The sequence below is a fragment of the Oratosquilla oratoria genome, chromosome 39, assembly GCF_046742065.1.
Source record: "Oratosquilla oratoria isolate Oo_2021 chromosome 39, ASM4674206v1, whole genome shotgun sequence".
Taxonomy (NCBI): Eukaryota; Metazoa; Arthropoda; class Malacostraca; order Stomatopoda; family Squillidae; genus Oratosquilla; species Oratosquilla oratoria.
This window is the reverse complement of record NC_134815.1, coordinates 2192501-2212500: the sequence shown is the minus strand read 5'-3', so window position 1 is coordinate 2212500 and position 20000 is coordinate 2192501. Positions and strand designations below refer to the sequence as shown.

The 20000-nt window shown below is 40.5% G+C and overlaps 1 protein-coding gene across 11 annotated transcripts in view; it reads right to left on the bottom strand.

Annotated features, from left to right (window-relative positions):
• Nucleotides 1–1561: 1561 nt before the first annotated feature.
• The window catches only part of lqf (epsin homolog lqf), a 130953-nt gene continuing 112514 nt past the window's right edge, over nt 1562–20000 (bottom strand). The window contains exons 11-19 of one of the 11 annotated variants that reach the window (XM_076176424.1): nt 13404–13593; nt 11119–11553; nt 8095–8157; nt 7215–7265; nt 5565–5688; nt 3662–3856; nt 2530–2706; nt 2107–2208; nt 1562–1923 (exon numbers count right to left, since the gene is read on the bottom strand). In XM_076176424.1, coding sequence (XP_076032539.1) covers nt 1631–1923; nt 2107–2208; nt 2530–2706; nt 3662–3856; nt 5565–5688; nt 7215–7265; nt 8095–8157; nt 11119–11553; nt 13404–13593 — 1630 coding nt within the window. In that variant the 3' untranslated portion in view covers nt 1562–1630. Of the gene's footprint in view, nt 1924–2106; nt 2209–2529; nt 2707–3661; nt 3857–5564; nt 5689–7214; nt 7266–8094; nt 8158–11118; nt 11554–13403; nt 13627–20000 lie in introns of all 11 variants that reach the window. The other 10 variants (XM_076176428.1, XM_076176429.1, XM_076176425.1 and 7 more) reach the window with 10 other exon arrangements.

Sequence of the window (20000 nt, the reverse complement as noted above, 5' to 3'; positions counted from 1 at the left end):
CAACTTCCGACGTTTGTAGAAAGAAGAGAAAATGGAAATATAATAACTGTTTAGAACAACAAAATGTGGGGGCATAACTAACAAGGAGGACTTCCTAGTGTGTGGAGAGAGTGAGAAAAAAAAAGTTTGAAGGATATTAAAGAACATAGTTTTCCATACAAATGCACAGACATGTGTAACACTATGAATGAAGTAGTTAGAAAACACATGCTAATTCAAAGCTAATTTTGACCAATGGAAGCACGGGGTACAGCCCTATCCTGTATAGTACAATTGGCTAAACAAAGAAACACACGCACACATACATGCACGCATATGCACACACATACACAATGCAAACACTGCATTTCCCTGTTAACTCAACTATCTAAGTTTGGTCTTCACCCAGGGCTGATGCTGGTACCCCACTCAGTTGGGCAAGGAGTTAGATAGGTGTAGGTATAGGAATGTGTGTGTGTGTAAGGTTGCAGCATTACCCATACATCAGGTCATATATGAGCTCTGAGTTCTCGTCTGGGAGGCTACTAGCTGCCAATCATGAGTCCAACAGATGGCCCAAGACCATAGAGAATCTTAACCTCTCTACCTCTCACACACAAACGTACACACATGCATATCCACTAGCACACTAAAACAAATATATAAACAAATATTTACATACTCCTACATATATCAAAGACCTTCACTTGTATCAAGTAGTTTATCAGAATCCATTTTTTTTCTTCTATTTTTTATCATTATTCCTTTTTTGATAAAACAGGATGAAGTTGCTTGAGTCATTTGAATAGCCTTGCAATGGTAGAACGTCTTCCCTTCATCAAGGTGTGCTAGTCCTCTTGGTTATCATCCTTTAACATTATTTGCAAAACAAGTTCCCGTGTTAGTGTAGCCATTAGATTATACCCTCTAAAAATGCAAATTTACTGTTAAAATCATGATAAAACGAGTGATAACAATCAGAACATGGTATTATCTACTTGATAAGTTTATAAATAAGTTACGTTATCCTAGATGTAGAGGAGTCAAGACCAAACTAGGAGGTGGGAACAGAGGAAGTTGTACCCTGTCAGACTCGCTGCCCTCCGCTTGACTCGCTGACTAAGCTTTCCATCCACTCTGATTCACTACTGGTACAATAAATACTTTATATGCATAACATTTTCAGAATATATTCTGGGCAAGTCCCTCCTTCAATTTGACTCTACACAATCCTATTTCACTTTGGTTGAGAAGTCATTTACTTGATTTGCATATTTACTGTAATTTTGTTCACTTGCAAATGCTGAAGTCTAACGTAAATCATTACACGAAAATAAACAAAATAGCCTTTTGCTTTATGTACAGTAGCAGTGATAAGCTGCAAGAATTAAGCTAAAGCTTTGCATTGCCTTCCTATATGAACAAAGCTGCAAAGTTGGTACTTATCCTAGTGAGGTGTTTTATCTTACAAGTAACGCACAATTCAAATGTGACGCTTTTTCAACAACCAACCCAACTCATCTTAGCCAAATGAATAAATGGCATTATGTAACCCCAAATTATGGTATAAACAAACCAAGTATGAATTTTATCCTGTGTAATAAAACAATCCAAGGCAAACCATCAACTACTGCCAAGCTGTGCTCTCTCGTTATAAGAGGAACGGGTCGTTGGACTGTGCAGAAGGCGGGGCCAGGCCCAGGCCCATCGTGGACGGCGGCTGCTGTGGCGGCTGCTGCGGTGGCTGCTGCTGCTGGGGAACCCAGGGGTTCTGTGTTGCTGGAGGAGCTACTGCTGTTGTGGCGACAGGTGCCATACTGGATGCCGGGATCACCATGGGCCCTGTGGTCACTACGTTCCTCATCTGGTTCATGGAGGGTTTTGCCACCTGTTGCTGGGCTTGAAAGGGGTTGGGTGCCGCGGGGGAGCTGAAGGGATTGACGCCTGCAACACAAGGAGAGAGGGTCGACGGGGCACTAGGATTCAAGTTGTTCGCATTGCTCAGTGGAGAGAAAGGATTACTCTGGACACTACCGACCATATTGCCAATACTACTCATCAAATTACCTGGAGTATTGGTTACACTACCCATGAGAATGTTCAAATTACCAAGACTAGTGCTCTTACTTCCAAGACTACTATTCAAATTGCTTGGATTACCGAGGCCAACTGTTGTGAGGTTATTGTTGCTGGAGCTATTGAAGACGCTATGGGTAAGGTTTGTTACACCTATAAGTAAGCAAATAAAAAAAAAATGATGGAGAGGAAAAGGACAAGAGAAAAATCAAGAAAACAGATTAGATCCTCATAAGAACCACCACTTACTACCATTATATACAACCAAAAGTACTCTACATATCACCAACATAACAATACTCGTTTCACCCAAACAGAAAATCTAGTGATGATACAAGGATTAGGAGATTCGTATTCTCATTTACGAAAAATCTCCATTTTTTTATAATACTAAATTCTGATGACAAATATAGGGTTCTACTGACGACGTAAATCTTGTGTTCTTGACGACTCTTTCCCTTCCTCCCCACTTACCCATACCAGGAGGTGCTGGTTTGGTGGACACCAAATTGTCCAAGTTGACTAGGTTGGAATTCTCCCCTAAAAAGGATGCTGGCGATTTGCTCGTCTTAGGCGGTTCGCTACATAAAACGGGAGAATCTGGCAACTCTCCACACAATTCACCCAGACTGAAAGGATCTGAGGTTCCGTCTGCAAGTGCGAAATTTAACTTGTGTGAATCACGGAACATACGGTCACCTTATACCCATCATTTCCCAACACACACGGAATTATGTTCATACAACATGCAACTCACTAGCTGTTGTTGTTGTTGTTGTCGTTCCCTAGACTGTCTGTCCGAGCAGTCCCGTCTCCCCAAGGAATGCCACAGCCAAAACTGGGTTTTCCCACAAATCCTTTATAGAGTGTATGTTGTGTTGTTTGCGTGCATGATTGTGTATAATGCAGTCTTCCATTATGTGTTGTATGGTATGAAGTGTTACATCCTGGGCAGCTGTTCACAATGCGGTCATCCAGCCTCTTCTGGTAGCTTAGAAGTGCTGAGTGGTGGCCGCACCGCAGTCTGGCTAGGTGGACTCTGTCCTTTCGTGGGAGAGAGGATTCAGAAGGGTGGATATCAGGGGGTCTGGCATGCAGCAGTGTGTTGTCTTTCAGTGTGTTAATGGAGCGGTGAGTGATATGATTATATGTTTCCGGAGGCTGGTATTTGGTGGTTGTGGAAGAGAAGAGAGTATCTGTGTGTGATACAGGTCTTTGGGTGTTGTTTTAATGTTTCTTGGTGTGTGTGGGTGTTCTGCTATGTAGTGTAGCGGGTGTGATGTGTTTGTGGTGGCTGCGGCAAGTGTTTGTGTGCCTCTCATGTCGAGGTGGTCCTTGACTTTGAGGACTTTTGTTTCATGGTGTAAATGGTCTGTAGGTGTTGTATTTGTGCAGTCTGTAATTGTTTTTAGGGGTTTATTTTGTATGATTTGAAGGGTGTTGTGGTGTGTCTCACTGAGATTAGGAGCCCATGCAGGACTCGCATAATTCATCACTGAGCGTATGCATTGTTTGTATATTGTTGTATTGGGTGGCACCGATCCCCAAGAGGAGCTACGACTGCCTTGGGGAGTACCACAATCCTTTTTCTCAACATGCAACTCACTAGTTGGCTTCTCCCGCGTGGAAAGCATGGAAAACTCATCCATATCTCCATTGGAAGGTGACAAAGGTGCAAATGGATCTACAGCAGCTGGTTCTTCTGCAGGAGGATTTGTCACAGGAGCCCACGGGTCATGGGCTGCTGGTGTTGGGGACGTTGACACGACAGGTTTGGGAGCCCAAGGATCGTCCAGGCCTGCTAAAATAATAACGAGGCAGTTGTTGAGACACTTACACCACGATAATGGAGAACTAAATACCTACATTAAATATTGGTATTAGTGAGTCTGATAAGAGGGAGGGAAGGGGATGGATGGGAGTGGAATATATGGGGATGGAACAGGTGGGAGTGGTTTTTATGCATTTGTTTTGTGGCTACCCCCTTGTAAGGGGGAAAAAGCCTTTGATATATGTATTTATTAGTGAGTCTACATAAAGTGGTGTATGTAGATGCTGGTCATGGCAATGATGTCACCTTGACTTTTGGATGTGGCCCAATCACAAACCAACACGCCTCGGGTAAGTGTTTGGCGTTAGGTTAGATTGTGCGAGGAAACAGAGTCCAGTGATGGTTGTTTACATGTAAGTATGCAGTTTAGTTTAGACCTCCATTGTTTTTCATATACTTAACCCCGAGAATATGATGACGCCTACACAGGCATCATGAGGCAAGTGTGGATATGAGGATGCTGGCATCAACATCCTAATTATATTTATTTTGTAGTTGTAGCTGAGTGTCCCCTGTATTCTGTAAACAGGCTTGATTGTGTTTTCTGTGATCATAAACATTTTGGGTGGAAGAGAATGAGTATAACAGCTGTAACTTTATATTCTAAAATGTGTGTATTGTGATGCATCACTATACACCAGGCAGCCTAATGTGTGCATGAGTATTTGACTCTCATTGAAGAAGTTAGTAAAAAAAAATATGTATGTGTGAAGAAATGATGTGGCCTGAAGGAACTATTTGGTTGTTCTGTATTTTCTCAATTGAACGAGATGGGTGAGGGAGACAGCATCACCATGTAATGAAGAGGTGGGGGTAATCATGCTTCTGCTGATGGGCCCTGCTGTGAAGGCGGTGTGTCTTGCTGCATTGCCTCTGACCTGAGCAGTGGGTATGGAGCAAGGATGACCCTTCATCCACAAGAAACTAAGATGGAAAGAACTACGAATGAGTTCCTGGATGGGAGTGGGATCAGTGTAAGGTTTTGGTGTAGGGTTCTGGTGCATGTTTTGACTCTGCTATCTCCCTTATAAGGAAGAAAGGGCCTTTTGATATATGTATGTTGGCATATATCTATCTATTCATATACCAATATGTTTCTTATCCTTTATTTAGTGCCCCTCCCATCTCAACACCTTCCCCATGCTAAGAAGGAAGAGGTATTACATAAGCAGTTATCTGGGCCCCCCACCTTTGAAATAAATTTTTTGTGAACATATAAATCAGCACAGGAAAGTGAGAGTGGTGGATAATTGGAATATTTACTGTACTATTATGTCTTTGTTTTTTGGCTACCTCCCATGTAAAGGGGAAAAAAAGCCTTTGGTATATGTATGTACTATCAATTCTCTCAACGTATCAAAATTGTGTGGTTATCCTCTTTTAACCACTTTGGTATGACGACACCTACATAGGCGCCATGATCATGAGGTGCAAGGGGATACACTAGGATGCTGGTGTTGGCATCTTGATTATATAAATATTTTTTGTAGTTGTACATGAGCTAACCCCGGATTCTGTGAACTGGTTTGGTCACGTTTTCTGTGTTTATTATTACTCAGAGTAAAAGAGAACGAGTAATACAGCAGTGACTTTATAATGCAAGTAGTGTGTTATATCATACATATGGCAGCCAATGCTGCATGCGAGAATTTGACTTGTACTGAAGTGGTTAACATACCTGGTTTTGTGGGTTCTGGTGATGATGTGGCGGTTGTGGTGACGGGAGCCCAAGGATCGTTGACCGGAGGTGAAGTTACTCGAGAGGGAGGGTTGGAGATGGGAGATCCACCCCATGGATCACTCTGTAAACATCAAGAGAATGTGAATGGTTCTTATGTTAGCCAAGAACCCAAGCAACTAACAGAAAAAGATGCTATCTCTATGTAAGCAAAAGAACAATTAATAAAAATATAAATAAAAACAAAAATAATCAAACAAATAAAAAAAGAAATAAACAAACACTTATCCACAAAGTGATTGTCAAAAAAATGAAATAGTAATAATGGTAACAATTCTGATATTAACAAGAACCCTAAAAAAAAAAAAAAAAAAAAAAAAAAAAAAAAAAAAAAAAAAAAAAAAAAAAAAAAAAAAAAAAAAAAAAAAAAAAAAAAAAAAAGAAAATAAGGGTTTTAGAGAGAATATTATATATATATATATATAATAAAATATTTATACTTGTCTTGCTTCCCATCACTAATGCTAAAGCTTAAAAAAAAAAAAAAAAAAAAAAAAAATATATATATATATATATATATAGAAAAAGTCCATACTGGTACTAACTGATAGTGTGAGAATACATAGCAAGATACACTGTCTAAACTTTGTTTTTTAGATTAGAAATCATAAAGTGCACAAGGTGTAACTTAAATGCATATTCCGATTGGTTGGAAAACTAACTGAAGATGGGACAGGCTTGCAGTATTAAAAAACTAGCGATCATGAACACTGAATTGAACAAAATCTATTCTAAAAACTTAACATTTTTAATTCAACAAATTAACAACTACACTGGCTCCATGTAAAACTAAATTCCCAAGTAAAAACTATTAGAAAGAAAAAAATAAATAAATACAAATAAATAAAGATAAATAAATTACAAATCAGGTGCAAGAAAAAACATGATAGGAAAGTTATACATGAACTCTGTTTTAGAGAAAAAAAAAAAAAAAAAAAAAAAAAAAAGCTGGTAGCTACACTACCTTCTATGCAGAAAATAATCTCTTGTATGCTTTTGTTTAGGGTGCAATTCAAATGGAAAACCTAATGCCAAGTAGCAATGGAAACTAGAGGCCCTCAAGAGGCAGTTCAGTTTGTGTCAAGGAAGAGGAACATCAGGAAGAATGGGAGAGCATCTTCACCCATGCATGAGCGGGAAAACTTCCGCTCTTTTATCAACTTTTTTCTTGCACAGCTGTTGCCAAAACTCCTCGCACTAAGATGCATCTCAAACAATAAAGTAGTGCCACTGGAAAGACACACAAGGACACAAACTACAGTTGCTGTAGCCATAATGTCACAATGGTACGGCACATTTACGTACGTGAACGATTCCAATACTGTCGTTTCACCACCTTCTCCAGATACTCGTACGACAGAAGTTTTTAATATTACTGTACACCTCCATATTTTTTCTTCCATTTTAACTTCATCAATGGGTGTAGAGGCCTTTCCATCCAACCTTTGCTCAAGTTCCCCTACGCGTATGCAACTTGACACAACCCAGCACAGGAGCAAGAATGAGACACTCAAAAGTTAATTGTTGGGTCTTGGTACTCTGTAAGGGAGGTCGTAAGTAACCAGCTAGATCTATAGAGCACGAGTTTACCTGCTTGGGAGTGCTGGAGCTTTCAGTCAGGGGAACTCCCCAAGGGTCTGTCTGCTCACCAAGGAACAAATGGGACAGAAGAAAGGGTAAGGTGAGGTTAAATGAATTCAGAATTAGCAGCTAAAGTTCATATTAATTAGATCAAAAGGGATTCTGTCAACTAATTATATCAGATGGACAAGATTATATTTAACTTGGAAATTTAAGAAATATTAAGAAAAGTGCTCACTACTGAAATAAAAATTATGTATAGGAATGAAATCCTACTAAATTATTAGTAATTTTTTTTTTCTTTTTTTTTTTTTTTACTAAGTACATTACAAGACCCTATGAAATCAATCAGAAAAAGAAAAAAATTATGATTTCATTCCTTCACCAACATCAAATACTTAAGAAATACTCCTGACAGTTCTTATGCTGCAGGTATCTAATCCATTTACTGACACAATTTTGTATATAGAATTTAAAGGTTTCCAAGACTCTTGTCAATTTAGATCTCTTGGGAATTGTTGAATTTCAATTTCATAAAAAGGAATGGACACAAAACAAAAGCAATGCTGCAAATATTTCAAAGTTTAACAAGGGTACATAGAAAAACAGGGAACTACAGGGAGAAATGTCAAGTCTCTGCTTCCTGCACACAAATTTTGTATCTACAGATTTTTGGGTTGATTATCAGATCAATAAGGTTAATACACCACCACATTCACTCCTACAAAGCTTGATGGCATCACAAGTCTGCCCAACTCTTCAGTGCGTCTACCCCTGGTACATTACTAGATATATTTTACATACCAGGGAATGTATCATACAACTTTGCTCCAAGCAAGGAGCACCAAAAACCAAGTCCTACAAGATTTTAAGACCTATATATGCTCACCACTTGAGTTAGGCTATTGCCATTGCTAAATACATCCAGGCCATTGTCCACAAGCATGTTAGTCTGTGGTGTAGAAGAGATTGTTTATTATTGGCATGACTGTCCAACTACATAATACAGTGTTGCCAACATATTACATTCAAAGTTCCGAGAGAATGGGTTATACAAATGCAACAATTACTGAGACAGGCTTGTTTTGAGCAAGGAACATTTATCAATTTCCTTCAAATTCCTGATTATATATCTGGCCTTGCACTAATAAAAGTTCCAAACACCAACTACAGAAGAAGTGATAAAACACCAATGCATTATGGAACGATTCATGAGGGCAGTAAAACTATTATCAAGCAAATCATCACATACATCTCTATAATGTTACAGAAGTGCCAGAAGGCTTGACACACACCTTCCTCTTCTTACTCACTTGCATGTATCTACATCTCGTGCTTTCAATACAACTTTATCCAAAAGAATTTATCTCTAAATTCTTGGATTTCATCTCATTTATCATATCCAGCTTTCTGCTGCTTCAAATTATTTCTATGTCCTCCATTAAGTGACAACTTTCCTACCAAACATAATCCTTTCACTATGGTTGTAGGTTCTTTGCTTGTCTATGTTTTTCACTCCCTTTTTCTGTGTGGGGTGTCGAAATTTCATTGTTATGTAGTCCAACACATATTTTGAGTATTTATTACTTCTGCCAGGTCATTCCACTTTTTATATGTCCTCTTGGGGAACCTGAATATTCCAATGTTTTTTCTAGATTTGATTTCATGTCTTACTGCAGTTATTCCCTATTGGACAAAGGCGGGTTATGAATTCCCTTCCCCTTGTACAAGATGATTAGACATTTTCATTTTTTCTTTCATCCATGGGTTATCAGCTCTTCTTAAGAAGAACAATGTTTTGTGTTTTACCAAGTGATGGTCCTTCAATCTTCAAGTTTCCTGACATCTTTCTCTTTATGTGGGGTCTAGATCACTATCACATACTCAAAGTTTAGTCTAAAGGTACATTTTATTCTGTGCAATTATTAACCTACCATAGCCAATGGGAGGTGAAGCATGTCACACCTGGCATCATAGTTAGGTAAATGCACTGGTAGGTTAGATTAAAATGATCAGCCTCCTACTTTGTAGCTCTAAGCAAAACAGTTCCTTTCAAAAACAAAGAATTAGTGTTCTAGACAGTTGTTTGACGATCATCATTGAGCTATGAACGATCATCATGGATTGATAATTACACCAAGCAAAACACATCTTTAGACACAAAATGATACATCTTTTATCAAATCGGGATCTACTCTTTCATTTTCTGTGACCCTGAAGCCTTTTTCTATATTTAATTTTCTTCACATAACATTCTATTTGCCACTTTTTATTTCATGGATTAAATCCAGATCTTTCTCAGTAATTTTGTACAAACAGGTATGAAGTTCACAGGGACACTTATAATTATCAAAATGAAAATGCCGTTAACTAACAACCACTCAAAGAAGAACAGCTGTTGTTAATTGATACACCACATCAACACTAAACAATGCATAATATATTAACTGGATCTGCTCTCTCCACATACCTAAACCCTTAGCCAAAAACAGTGCAAAACAAATACAACCTATATATGCTACAAATCAAAACCAAGCACACAGAAGTGTAGTTCTTGCACAAACACACCATACACATAGCACTAACACAAGAAAACTACATCGTGCAGTGCACCTCTTTGTATATCAGTCCTATGTACATTACATCGGGCATTTTTCCTTCAGGCATTTTCGAAATACCATAAAATTTCTAAGAACCACTCCATCTTCCAAGAGGTTTTTCACTGGCTACACCTAAGCTTATCCTGGTATAGTTGGGATATTCTTCAGTTAATACATGACCAGCATGATGTGATGTGATATGGTTTAACATCACACACTCCCCCCTATCGGGAGGCTAGGACGGTGCCCCTCACAGAGGGCTTTGAAGCATGGAATTTAATCAACCATGCCCTTGGTTCAACTTCGCCGGTGGCAGGATTCGAACCGCCCTCACCTCAACCTTCGCTGCAAGTAACGACGCCCTAACCCGCTCAGCCAGCATACCACTTAGAATCTTAATCCTTTGCTGAACAAGACCAGCCACAACAATTGCTGTGCCACCATACTGATCCATCCCATGATGCCAGGATATTTCATTAACCACTTCAGTATAATGACACCTACATAGGCGTCATGAGGCACAAGTGGCTACACAAGGATGCTGGCATCAGTGTCATGATTATACATATTTTTTTGTAGTTTTACATAAGTTACCACCAGATTCTGTGAACTGGTTTGATCACATTTTCTGTGTTTACTATTACTAAGAGTAAAAGAGAATGAGTAATACAGCAGTGAATTTATATTTTATAGTGTGAGTAGTGTGATGCATCATACATATGGCAGCCAATGCTGCATGCAAGAATTTGACTCACTGAAGTGGTTAATAGCACTCCCTTGGTGGCAAAGGGTTATTGGCTATCTTGATCAATTCTTCCACTGGGCTCTACCTTGCCTCTCATTCTGGCTGCCAACAGACCATTCTATCTATTTCTATCACAACCCCCCTTAGTAGTGAAGAGTAAAGCAATCAATCAGTAATTATGACCAGTGGCTTTCATTATCTAACCCATCATTCTATGTTGTGAGATAGCATTTGCTAGAAAAAATAAATCCATCTCCTTTTTAGTTGAGTGAGTAAATCAGTTCCCAGTCCTGTCTTTGGAAATGATCTAAACCTAAGTTTAGATAAGTTAGATCACACATAACATAAACTTCATCTATTAAGTTTTAGTCTAACTGTCTTAACTCGTGTTAGAAAACTCAAGCATTGTTTTGTTATTCTGTCACTGTATTAGTCTCTCCACAAGTAGTTATTTACGAATACACAAGAATATCTTCAAGAAAAATTAAGGTTATTCAGCGTATGAGTTCAAGTCTAGGCACACAGGATCAATCTTGGCAACTGCAAGTCAACTCAGCATCTTCGGTACCTGGCTGCTTCCCACTGAAGGAGGGGTTGCTGCGATGCTAATGTGAACTGGACCCCACGGGTTGTATGCATGAGTAGCTTGAATGGTGGTAGTGGTAGGGGGCTCAGGCGTGTTTGGGAACGGAGGCAAGGAAAAGGTGGGCGTTAAGGAAGCTGACCGAATTGGTGTGGGTATACTGATACTAGAAACAGCAATATTTTCCTCTAAAAGAGCCGAGGACCCACACGATTGTACTAACTCGAGTTCCTGGTGGGAAAGAAAGGGATTGGGTGACGGGGTAGACTTGGGTCTGGGCTTTACACTCTCAGTCATATTCAAGAAACTCTTCTCCCTCACCGGACTCGGACTCGGGATGAAGGGGAAAGTGTTGGTGTGTGTCAAGGACGGGGGTCTCGGAAGCGGGGGAGTTACTTGAGGCTGTGGAAACTGTGCATTCTGAAGAGAGGGAAAAGGCGAGTCAGGCGATAACAATACACCGTGGGGGTCGTAGGTCTCCCACTACCTTCCCATGCCCAAGTACCTAGACAGATTGCAAGGGTACTCTCAACACAAATTATACCTTACTATATATCTATATACAGAGCTGGGCGTATTCCTCGGTGCATCCCCAGGTGCATTCCTCAGTGCATTCTGATTTAGTTTGGCGGCGGTTAGCACTCCCAAATTATTAAAGCTTAAGAGACAGGTTCATATCAAAGTAAAAGTCTGGTAAGCCACATACTATACCAAAGAAAAATTTCGTAGGCCACATACCTGTCACCTATATTGCTTTAATTGTTTGGGAGTGCTAACCACGGCCAAACTAAAGCAGGACGCACCAAGGAACATGCCCAGCTCTGTCTATATACCAATGGCCTCTTCCCCTTACATGGTAGGTAGCCAACCAAGACATACCTTATGTCACTAGAGGATCACTAGTAGGTCTTGCCTCCTCCTTATTAATGATGCTCCTTAATTTTTCTATCTATATACCAAGGATGACCCATCATCCAGGAGGTGCCAAGATAAGAGGGAGGGACGAGGGTAGAGGGGAGTGGAGTATGTTGGTGATGGAATGGGTATGAGTGGTTTCTATGCCTTTGTCTTTTGGCTACCTCCAATGTAAGGGGGGAAAAAGCCTTTGGTATATGTATGTATGCATGCATGCATGTATGTATGTATGTATATACCTAGGGCTTCTTCCTGTTTATAAGTGAGGTAACAAAGTCAAAAGGCATCCACCAACTCCCACCCATTCCACTCCCATCCACTACCCTTGCTTCCTTCTTATCTTAGCTCCTCTTGGATGAAAGGTCATTGAAGGGTCATCCTGGTCTCCTGCCCACCTCCCAGGTCAGAAGCAATGCAGCAAGACACAGCACATCCACAGCAGGGCCACTTCACTTACAAGGTGACCCTCCCTCCCCAGTCCCTTCTCCCCTCCTTCATTTCTACCACCTTTATACTGATAATTTTCAGGCATTTATGAGCTACTGCACCCATACCCTGGGTAAACACCTCACTGTGTTTACCCAGGCAATCACCCTGCACATAAAAACAGAATCTACACATTCAAGACCAAGACAGATATCTGCAGGTCGTGGTCCTGCTGTCTGAGAGAATTATCTCCCTGTCACCCGTCTTCAAAACCTGTCAGCATCGTCACCCCCATTTGGAGGTGCAGCCCCCCAAAACAGACATGCAGTCTTCAACTGCATTTCTGCCACCTTTTCACGGAAGGGGAACTGACAACTGATAGTGTTCCCCTCCTCCTAAAAGCCAGTAGCATAGAAAACATTCCAAATTCCCTGAGAGATCAATGGGATCAATGGCAAGCTGCCAGTCAGTGAAACTTGATGCAACAATTGTTATCAACAGTCTTGGGTGGTCAGCTAGTTTCTACAATGATTCTACTGCTACCCACGACAACAGATTTGTATTAACTCTTCCTGTACAAGATAGTATTTATTCTTTCATTCTCTCTGCCACAATGTTATCCAATTCATCTGCATGGTATTTTTCACAAAACAGAATTAAAACTAAATTTATCCCTAAGGCACTTTTTACATATGAATGAGAACAAACCTATTTCAATTAACCCCTTGCATAATCTATGGTACTTATATTTTGTCTTCTGCCAAGTATTTTATTCATCTCCATGGGAACCCTTTGGCCTTTGGAAGGGCAGATGTTCATACTCTTAGGTGGAACTACATACATATATATATATATATATACCAAAGGCTTTTTACCCCTTACAGGGGAAGTAGAAAGAGAAAAAAAAAAAATTATTCGAAGACTCTCACCTTCTGAGGCTGTGGTGGAGGTGGTGCTGCAGACATTCCCCACGGGTCTTGAAGTGCAGGCGAGGACCTCGACCCTGATGCCGATGCTGCCGCCGCTGCTGCAGCCGCTTGTCCCGCAGGATTGAAGTTGATGTCAAGAAGGTCATTCATAGCCGACTTTTCTTGTGCCTCCTTGCTACGAGGTACAGTCCTGCGAGAATAAGAGCTGCACACTGCACAAGGGCTGTTGGAGAAGTTACGTCATTTTTTTTTTGCGTTATTACTACGTAAGGGAAGGGGAAACTCCAAGCTCTGCTGCATGTCATGTGGGAAGATGACAGAACAAATGAATACGTAAATAAATGAACTAATAAGTGAATAAAGAACAAGTTAAATAAGATGATGCTATATATTATGTGCAAGATCGGTTGTACACCCTTGTGACTATTGCTCAAAGTACTGAGGCAAAACAACAATACGTCTATGCTACTCACCAGTGCGGTACCCCTGCTTTCTCACCCTTGTTTTATGTGGGTTATGCTATGTTGTCATACTCATCCCAATTGTCCTTCATCTTGTCCACACACTAAATACCTCCTACATAGTCACACCTGAACGTTTTCTTTTGACATCAGTAATAGTGCGGGATTCTCGAAGGTTACGACCACAAATGGTAATCTTTTTTGGGAGCAGGATGAGGACTTTTTAAAGTACTCTTAATTAACCATTTAATCCCTTCAGCACAAGGTTCTTCCTAAAGTTGAATAAACCCGTCTGGCATTACCTAATAAAACGGAATATGCATAGACATCTCTGCAGCCAAAGATCCGAGATGATTCTAACTACTTCAGTACAATGATGCCTACATAGGCATCATGAGGTGTAAGTAAACGAGAATGCTGGCATCGGAGTCTTCATTATATATATATATATATATATATATATATATATACATATATATATATATATATATATATGCAAAGTAGACAACTTGGAAAAAGAAACTAACGAAGCAGAGCACTTTCGTATATTACATCTTCAGATGTAATATACGAAAGCGCTCTGCTTCGTTAGTTTCTTTTTCCAAGTGGTCTACTTTGCACAAGTGAACACACGTACCCGTGTTCTTATTAGCATATATATATATATATATAAAACTTTTTTTTTTTTGTAGTTGTACATGAGTTTCCCCCAGATTCCATGAACTGGTTTGACCACGTTTTCTGTGTTTATTAATACTCAGAGTAAAAGAAAACGAGTAATACAGCAGTGACTTTATATCTTATAAGGCGAGTAGTATGATGAATCGTACATATGGCAGCCGATGCCGCACACAAGAATTTGACTTGTACTGAAGTAGTTAACCTTTTTGACACAAGGTTCTTGCTGAAGCTGAGTAAAATCATTCAGCATCTACTAAAACAAAGTCCATAAAAGCATGAGTCATAGTGAAAGGATTAAAGGAAATTTCAAAGTATTCCTGTCTTGAAACAAAAACTATCTAACAAAAGCATACACTGCTTACTATATATACTTTTAAAACATCTGCCGACTGAAAATAACTTTCTTCTACAAATCAGCCTCTAAAAGTCTTAATTGACACGGGGAAACAAACACACACACACATCAATAGCCCCTTTGCATTCTATAGGGGGGTGATCAATTCAAAGCAACACATGGCACGGTTGGTAGAGTTCCCGGCCACCACTACAGCAGTCCTGGTTCAAATCCCATGTAGGGCTGCAATAATTTCAGTATCACTGCGCTGCAAGTCATTACTCCAACTCTCATGGGCAGGGAGTTGTGTGCGTGTGTGTGTGTGTGTGTGTGTGTGTGTGTGTGTGTGTGTGTGTGTGTGTGTGTGTGTGTGTGTGTGTGTGTGTGTGTGTGTGTGTGTGTGTGTGTGTGTGTGTAAGGTCACAGCATTACCCATAGATCGGTCATATATGAGCTCTGAGCCCTCTTCTGGGAGGGAGATAGCTGTCGATCACAAGTCCAACACGTGATCCAAGACCGTGGTGAATCACACATCCAACATCTACCCCAAAATCCGTTAATTGTATCTTCCATCTTTGCTCCTTGTGGATGAGAGATCATCCTCGAGACTTCACCCTCCGTGCTTAGGCTAGAGACAATGCAGCAAGACGAAACACCTCTTTACGGTGCCCTTCAGCTGAAGCTGGTTTACCCCCACTACTTCATTACACGACGACTCTCCCCACCCGTCTCATCCACTCAAGAATTTCCGGAGCGGATGAGATGAAATCCCCTCAGGACACATTTATTTTGCATCCATTCACACTCCATTAACACCTATCTCTTGCCAAACTAACGGACATTCTTTTTGCTGTCAATGTCCGTTTCACCCCATTCGTCCATCTCATTCTTGATCTTCCCCTCAACTCTATTCCGTCTGACTCCACCTTCCACACACTTCTTACTAGTCTTTCTTCAATCGTTCTTCTTGGTGTTCAAACCATCCCATACATCAACCTGATCTACCAGAGCTGTTAAAGATACATCACACACACATACCAAAGGCTTTTTCCCCCTTACGAGGGAGGTAGCCAAAAACAAAGGCATAACACTCACTCCCACCCATTGCATCCCCACATACTCCACTCCCATTCACCCCCCTATCTTCCCTTTTTTCCCATATCAAAATCAATGAGTAATTTACAAGAAAGGTGCTCAATGCATGCACAAATAGGCCCTACTGATTTAATTTGTCCCCAAATAATCATTCATGGAAACAACACAAATTAATAAACATGTTAAATCAAAATGTTACATTTTTTAGCTAGTTTAGGTAGGGATCTATCAACCTATGTTATTTTTAATATACACTTAAAACAAAATTTTAGACACGATGCAGAAGTTCTAATGAATATCAGGACATGATGAATGATGTATCAAAAACTAGAGCAAAACGGACATTATGAATCCACTCCACGGGTGAATTGTCTAATACTCAGTGTCTTTGGAAATACACATACATATACCAAGATGCTCTTTCCTTCTTGTAATGGGGGGTAGCCCTATCAAGGCATACACCCACCCTTCACCCACGTCTTGTCTCCATTATCTTGGCTTTTTGTGGATGAAGGGTCATCCCTGTCCTCTCCCTTCCTCAAAAGACATCCCTCTCTTTCCCAACACCCCTTTTACCCCATCCATCTATCTCATCCTTGGTTGTCCCCTCATGTTCACTCCATCCACCTCTGCCACATCATTTGTAATATCCCTAAATCATATCAACATCTTGAATAAGGCTTGGAAACAACAAAGTCCATGAAATTAATTAAAAATCAACAAATATGTTCTTAATTGAGAATGTGCTGGTTTTGTATCTTCCTAATTGCAGATTCAAGTTCCTCACTCCTCTCTAATTCCCAACAGTAACTGTTACCTGCTCCAACAGTCCAAGCCTATAGGGGCAAGCGTGACAACTTTGGCCACAGTTTTGTGTCTCCTGATATAAGCTCCTCCCTACCAACTATATACATGAGGTACATACATACATACATACATGTACCAAAGGCTTTTTCCCCCCTTATAAGGGAGGTAGCCAAAAAACAAAGGCATAAAGACCATTCCATCCCTATCACACTCACTCCCCTCCACCCTCTACCCTCCCTCTTATCTTGGCACCTCCTGGATGATAGGTCATCCCTGCATCTTGTCCACTGCCCTGGGTCAGAAGCAGTGTCGCAAGACACAGCACATCCACAGCAAGACCGCTTCATAAAATCAGCAACCCCCCCCATGAAAATCAAGTCATCATACATCTGGCGATATTTCCATAAAAAACAAGTCTTGGTAACAAATACTGACTAATTTTACTCTACGTGGAATAAGGCCTAGTGTAGGCCTTATGGTCTTTTGCAGTCTCCTTCATTCTTATGTTCTTATGGAATCTGCCAACAATTAGACATTATCCCTACAGAAAAGAATCATCTCCCAAGAGAATCAAGAACCACATGAACACCTACTTAAATCTGATCACAAAAGTGATGTAAAACCTGCCAATCACATCTCTCCTGCAGAAACTGGCTACAACCATTAGTACGACCAATGCCACTTGGTAAAAAGATTCTGAGGATCCGTAGTGAGTGACTGTACAACAGTGTTGTATAGCGTGCTTTATATCTAAAGCCGGGTCCACACTTGTTGCATTTCCACATACTGTATCATCTTTGTGTACCACCTAGTGATACAATATGGTGCAACAGGGTATAGTACCCACTTGTTGGGTATCCGTATACAGCAGGCAGATACACAACAAGTGGGTACAATACCCTGTTGCACCGTATCATATCACTAGGTGGTATGCAAAGATAGTACAATATGTGGAAATGCAACAAGTGTGGACCCGACCTTACATGTTGTACTTGTATCTAGTGGACTTAGTATCAGTTGCCAGACCAATTCTATGTTGGTATTATTTCAGTGTATGGGGACAACCTGAACATACACGAACTGATACAATTTTTGCTTATAGTACATAATTTATCCACAGCCAATAATGTCATATAAAAGAAATTAACTCTCATATAAATTTCAACATTAGTACTTCACCATTACTGTAACAGACAACAAATTAGCAAGAAGCCCTGATATGGTGCTTCTGTAAATACTACCTCTACAAGCTCATAAAATACCCTAGGCTGCTCCTGATGAGTAAAGATCTCCGTAAACAAACGAGATCACAGAGTGACCTGACACACAAACACACAAGCCAAAACAAAAGGAAAGCAAAGCCAAAATAAGCAAAAGCCTTTGCCAACAGTAAGCACAGCCTCACCTTTTTTTTTTCTTTCAATACACATACCAAGTTGATAACATACAAACTCACAAATAAACAAAACACACACACACACACACACTCACATGCACGCAAGCACATGTACACACATATGCACACAAGCACAAGTACACACACATGCACACAAGCACAAGTACACACATATGCACACAAGCACAGGTACACACACAGCCACACAAGCACAAGTACACACATATGCACACAAGCACAAGTACACACACAGCCACACAAGCACAAGTACACACATATGCACACAAGCACAAGTACACACACAGCCACACAAGCACAAGTACACACACAGCCACACAAGCACAAGTACACACACAGCCACACAAGCACAAGTACACACACAGCCACACAAGTGTACACACAGCCACACAAGTGCACACATACACCAAGGTACCAACTCACAAGTATCCATGTTTGTGAACAAGGTCACACATACGACACTGAAATCAAGGCTCAACCTGTGGAAAGCAGCCCCTCTGAGGCCAATCAAGTTCAAATCCAAGTGCCCCAAGAACTTAGTACAGCCTGCAATGCACCAGTCACAAACAGCTATCCTCTGGGGCAATGATTAAGCTTAGGACAATGCAAGCAAGGATATGGAAGTAGAAATAAAAATAAAAAGATACATATGAATTCAGATTAAAAAATGAAATGTCATATGTGAGTATGAAGGAAAAACATATGGCTAGGTAGAGGAAAGGTAGTTGGTGAATAGTATGACATGGAGGTAGGGTCTGGATTGAGATATATGTGATATGTATCATTATATGAAGAAGAAGACCCAGTGTGGTGGGGACAAAATGGTCGCTCAATTAACCACTTCAGTACTATGACACCTACGTAGGCGTTATGAGGCACGAGTGGGTACACGAGGATGCCAGCCTCAGTGTTTTGATTATATATTTTTTTATAGTTGTACATGAGTTACCCCTGGTTTCTCTGAACTGGTTTGATAATGTTTTCTGTGTTTATTACTGCTCAGAGTAAAACATATACACACATATACCAAAGGCTCTTTTCCCCCTGACAAGGGAGGTAGCCAAAAAACAAAAGGCATAGAAACCACTCCCACCCATTCCATCCCCTGCATACTCCACTCCCCTCCACCCTCTTATCTTGGCACCTCCTGGATGATGGGTCGTCCCTGCATCTCAGAGTAAAAGAGAATGAATAATACGGCAGTGACTTTATATTTTATAACAAGAGTAGTGTGATGCAAATTACATATAGCCTAAGCTGTGCACAAGAATTTGAGTCATATTGATGTGATTAATCCATCACCCTGGTTCTCTCCTACAGGAGACCTGCTGGCCACACAACAGACTTACCACTATCACAGGTTCAGCCCACCAGCCATTCAGTAAAAAGATTTTGTGTTGCTGTCTGGTGTGGGTGAAAGTGTAGTATTAAGTACTCTGTGTTTTCCATGTGGAGGTTACATCTTAGGCAACTGGTGTCAGTTGCCAAACCAATTCTGTGTTGGGAAGGTTTTAGTGTGAGTATGTGATGTGAACGTAGGTATCCCAGTGCAACTATTTGTCTGTCTTAAGACTCCCCCCCTGGAGTTTGGAGTATGGAAACAATGCAAATATATACTGGTGGCCTTTTCTCTCTTATATGGGGACAGCAGAGTCAAAGCACACACCCAATAAATAAACATTAAGCATCCCACCTATCTCCACATTGTGTGGATGAAGAATTATCCTTATTCCTTGCCATATTACTCAGGTCATTTGCAATGCAGGAAGTAAAAGCACTTCAACAGCAGTGCCCAACAGCAGGAG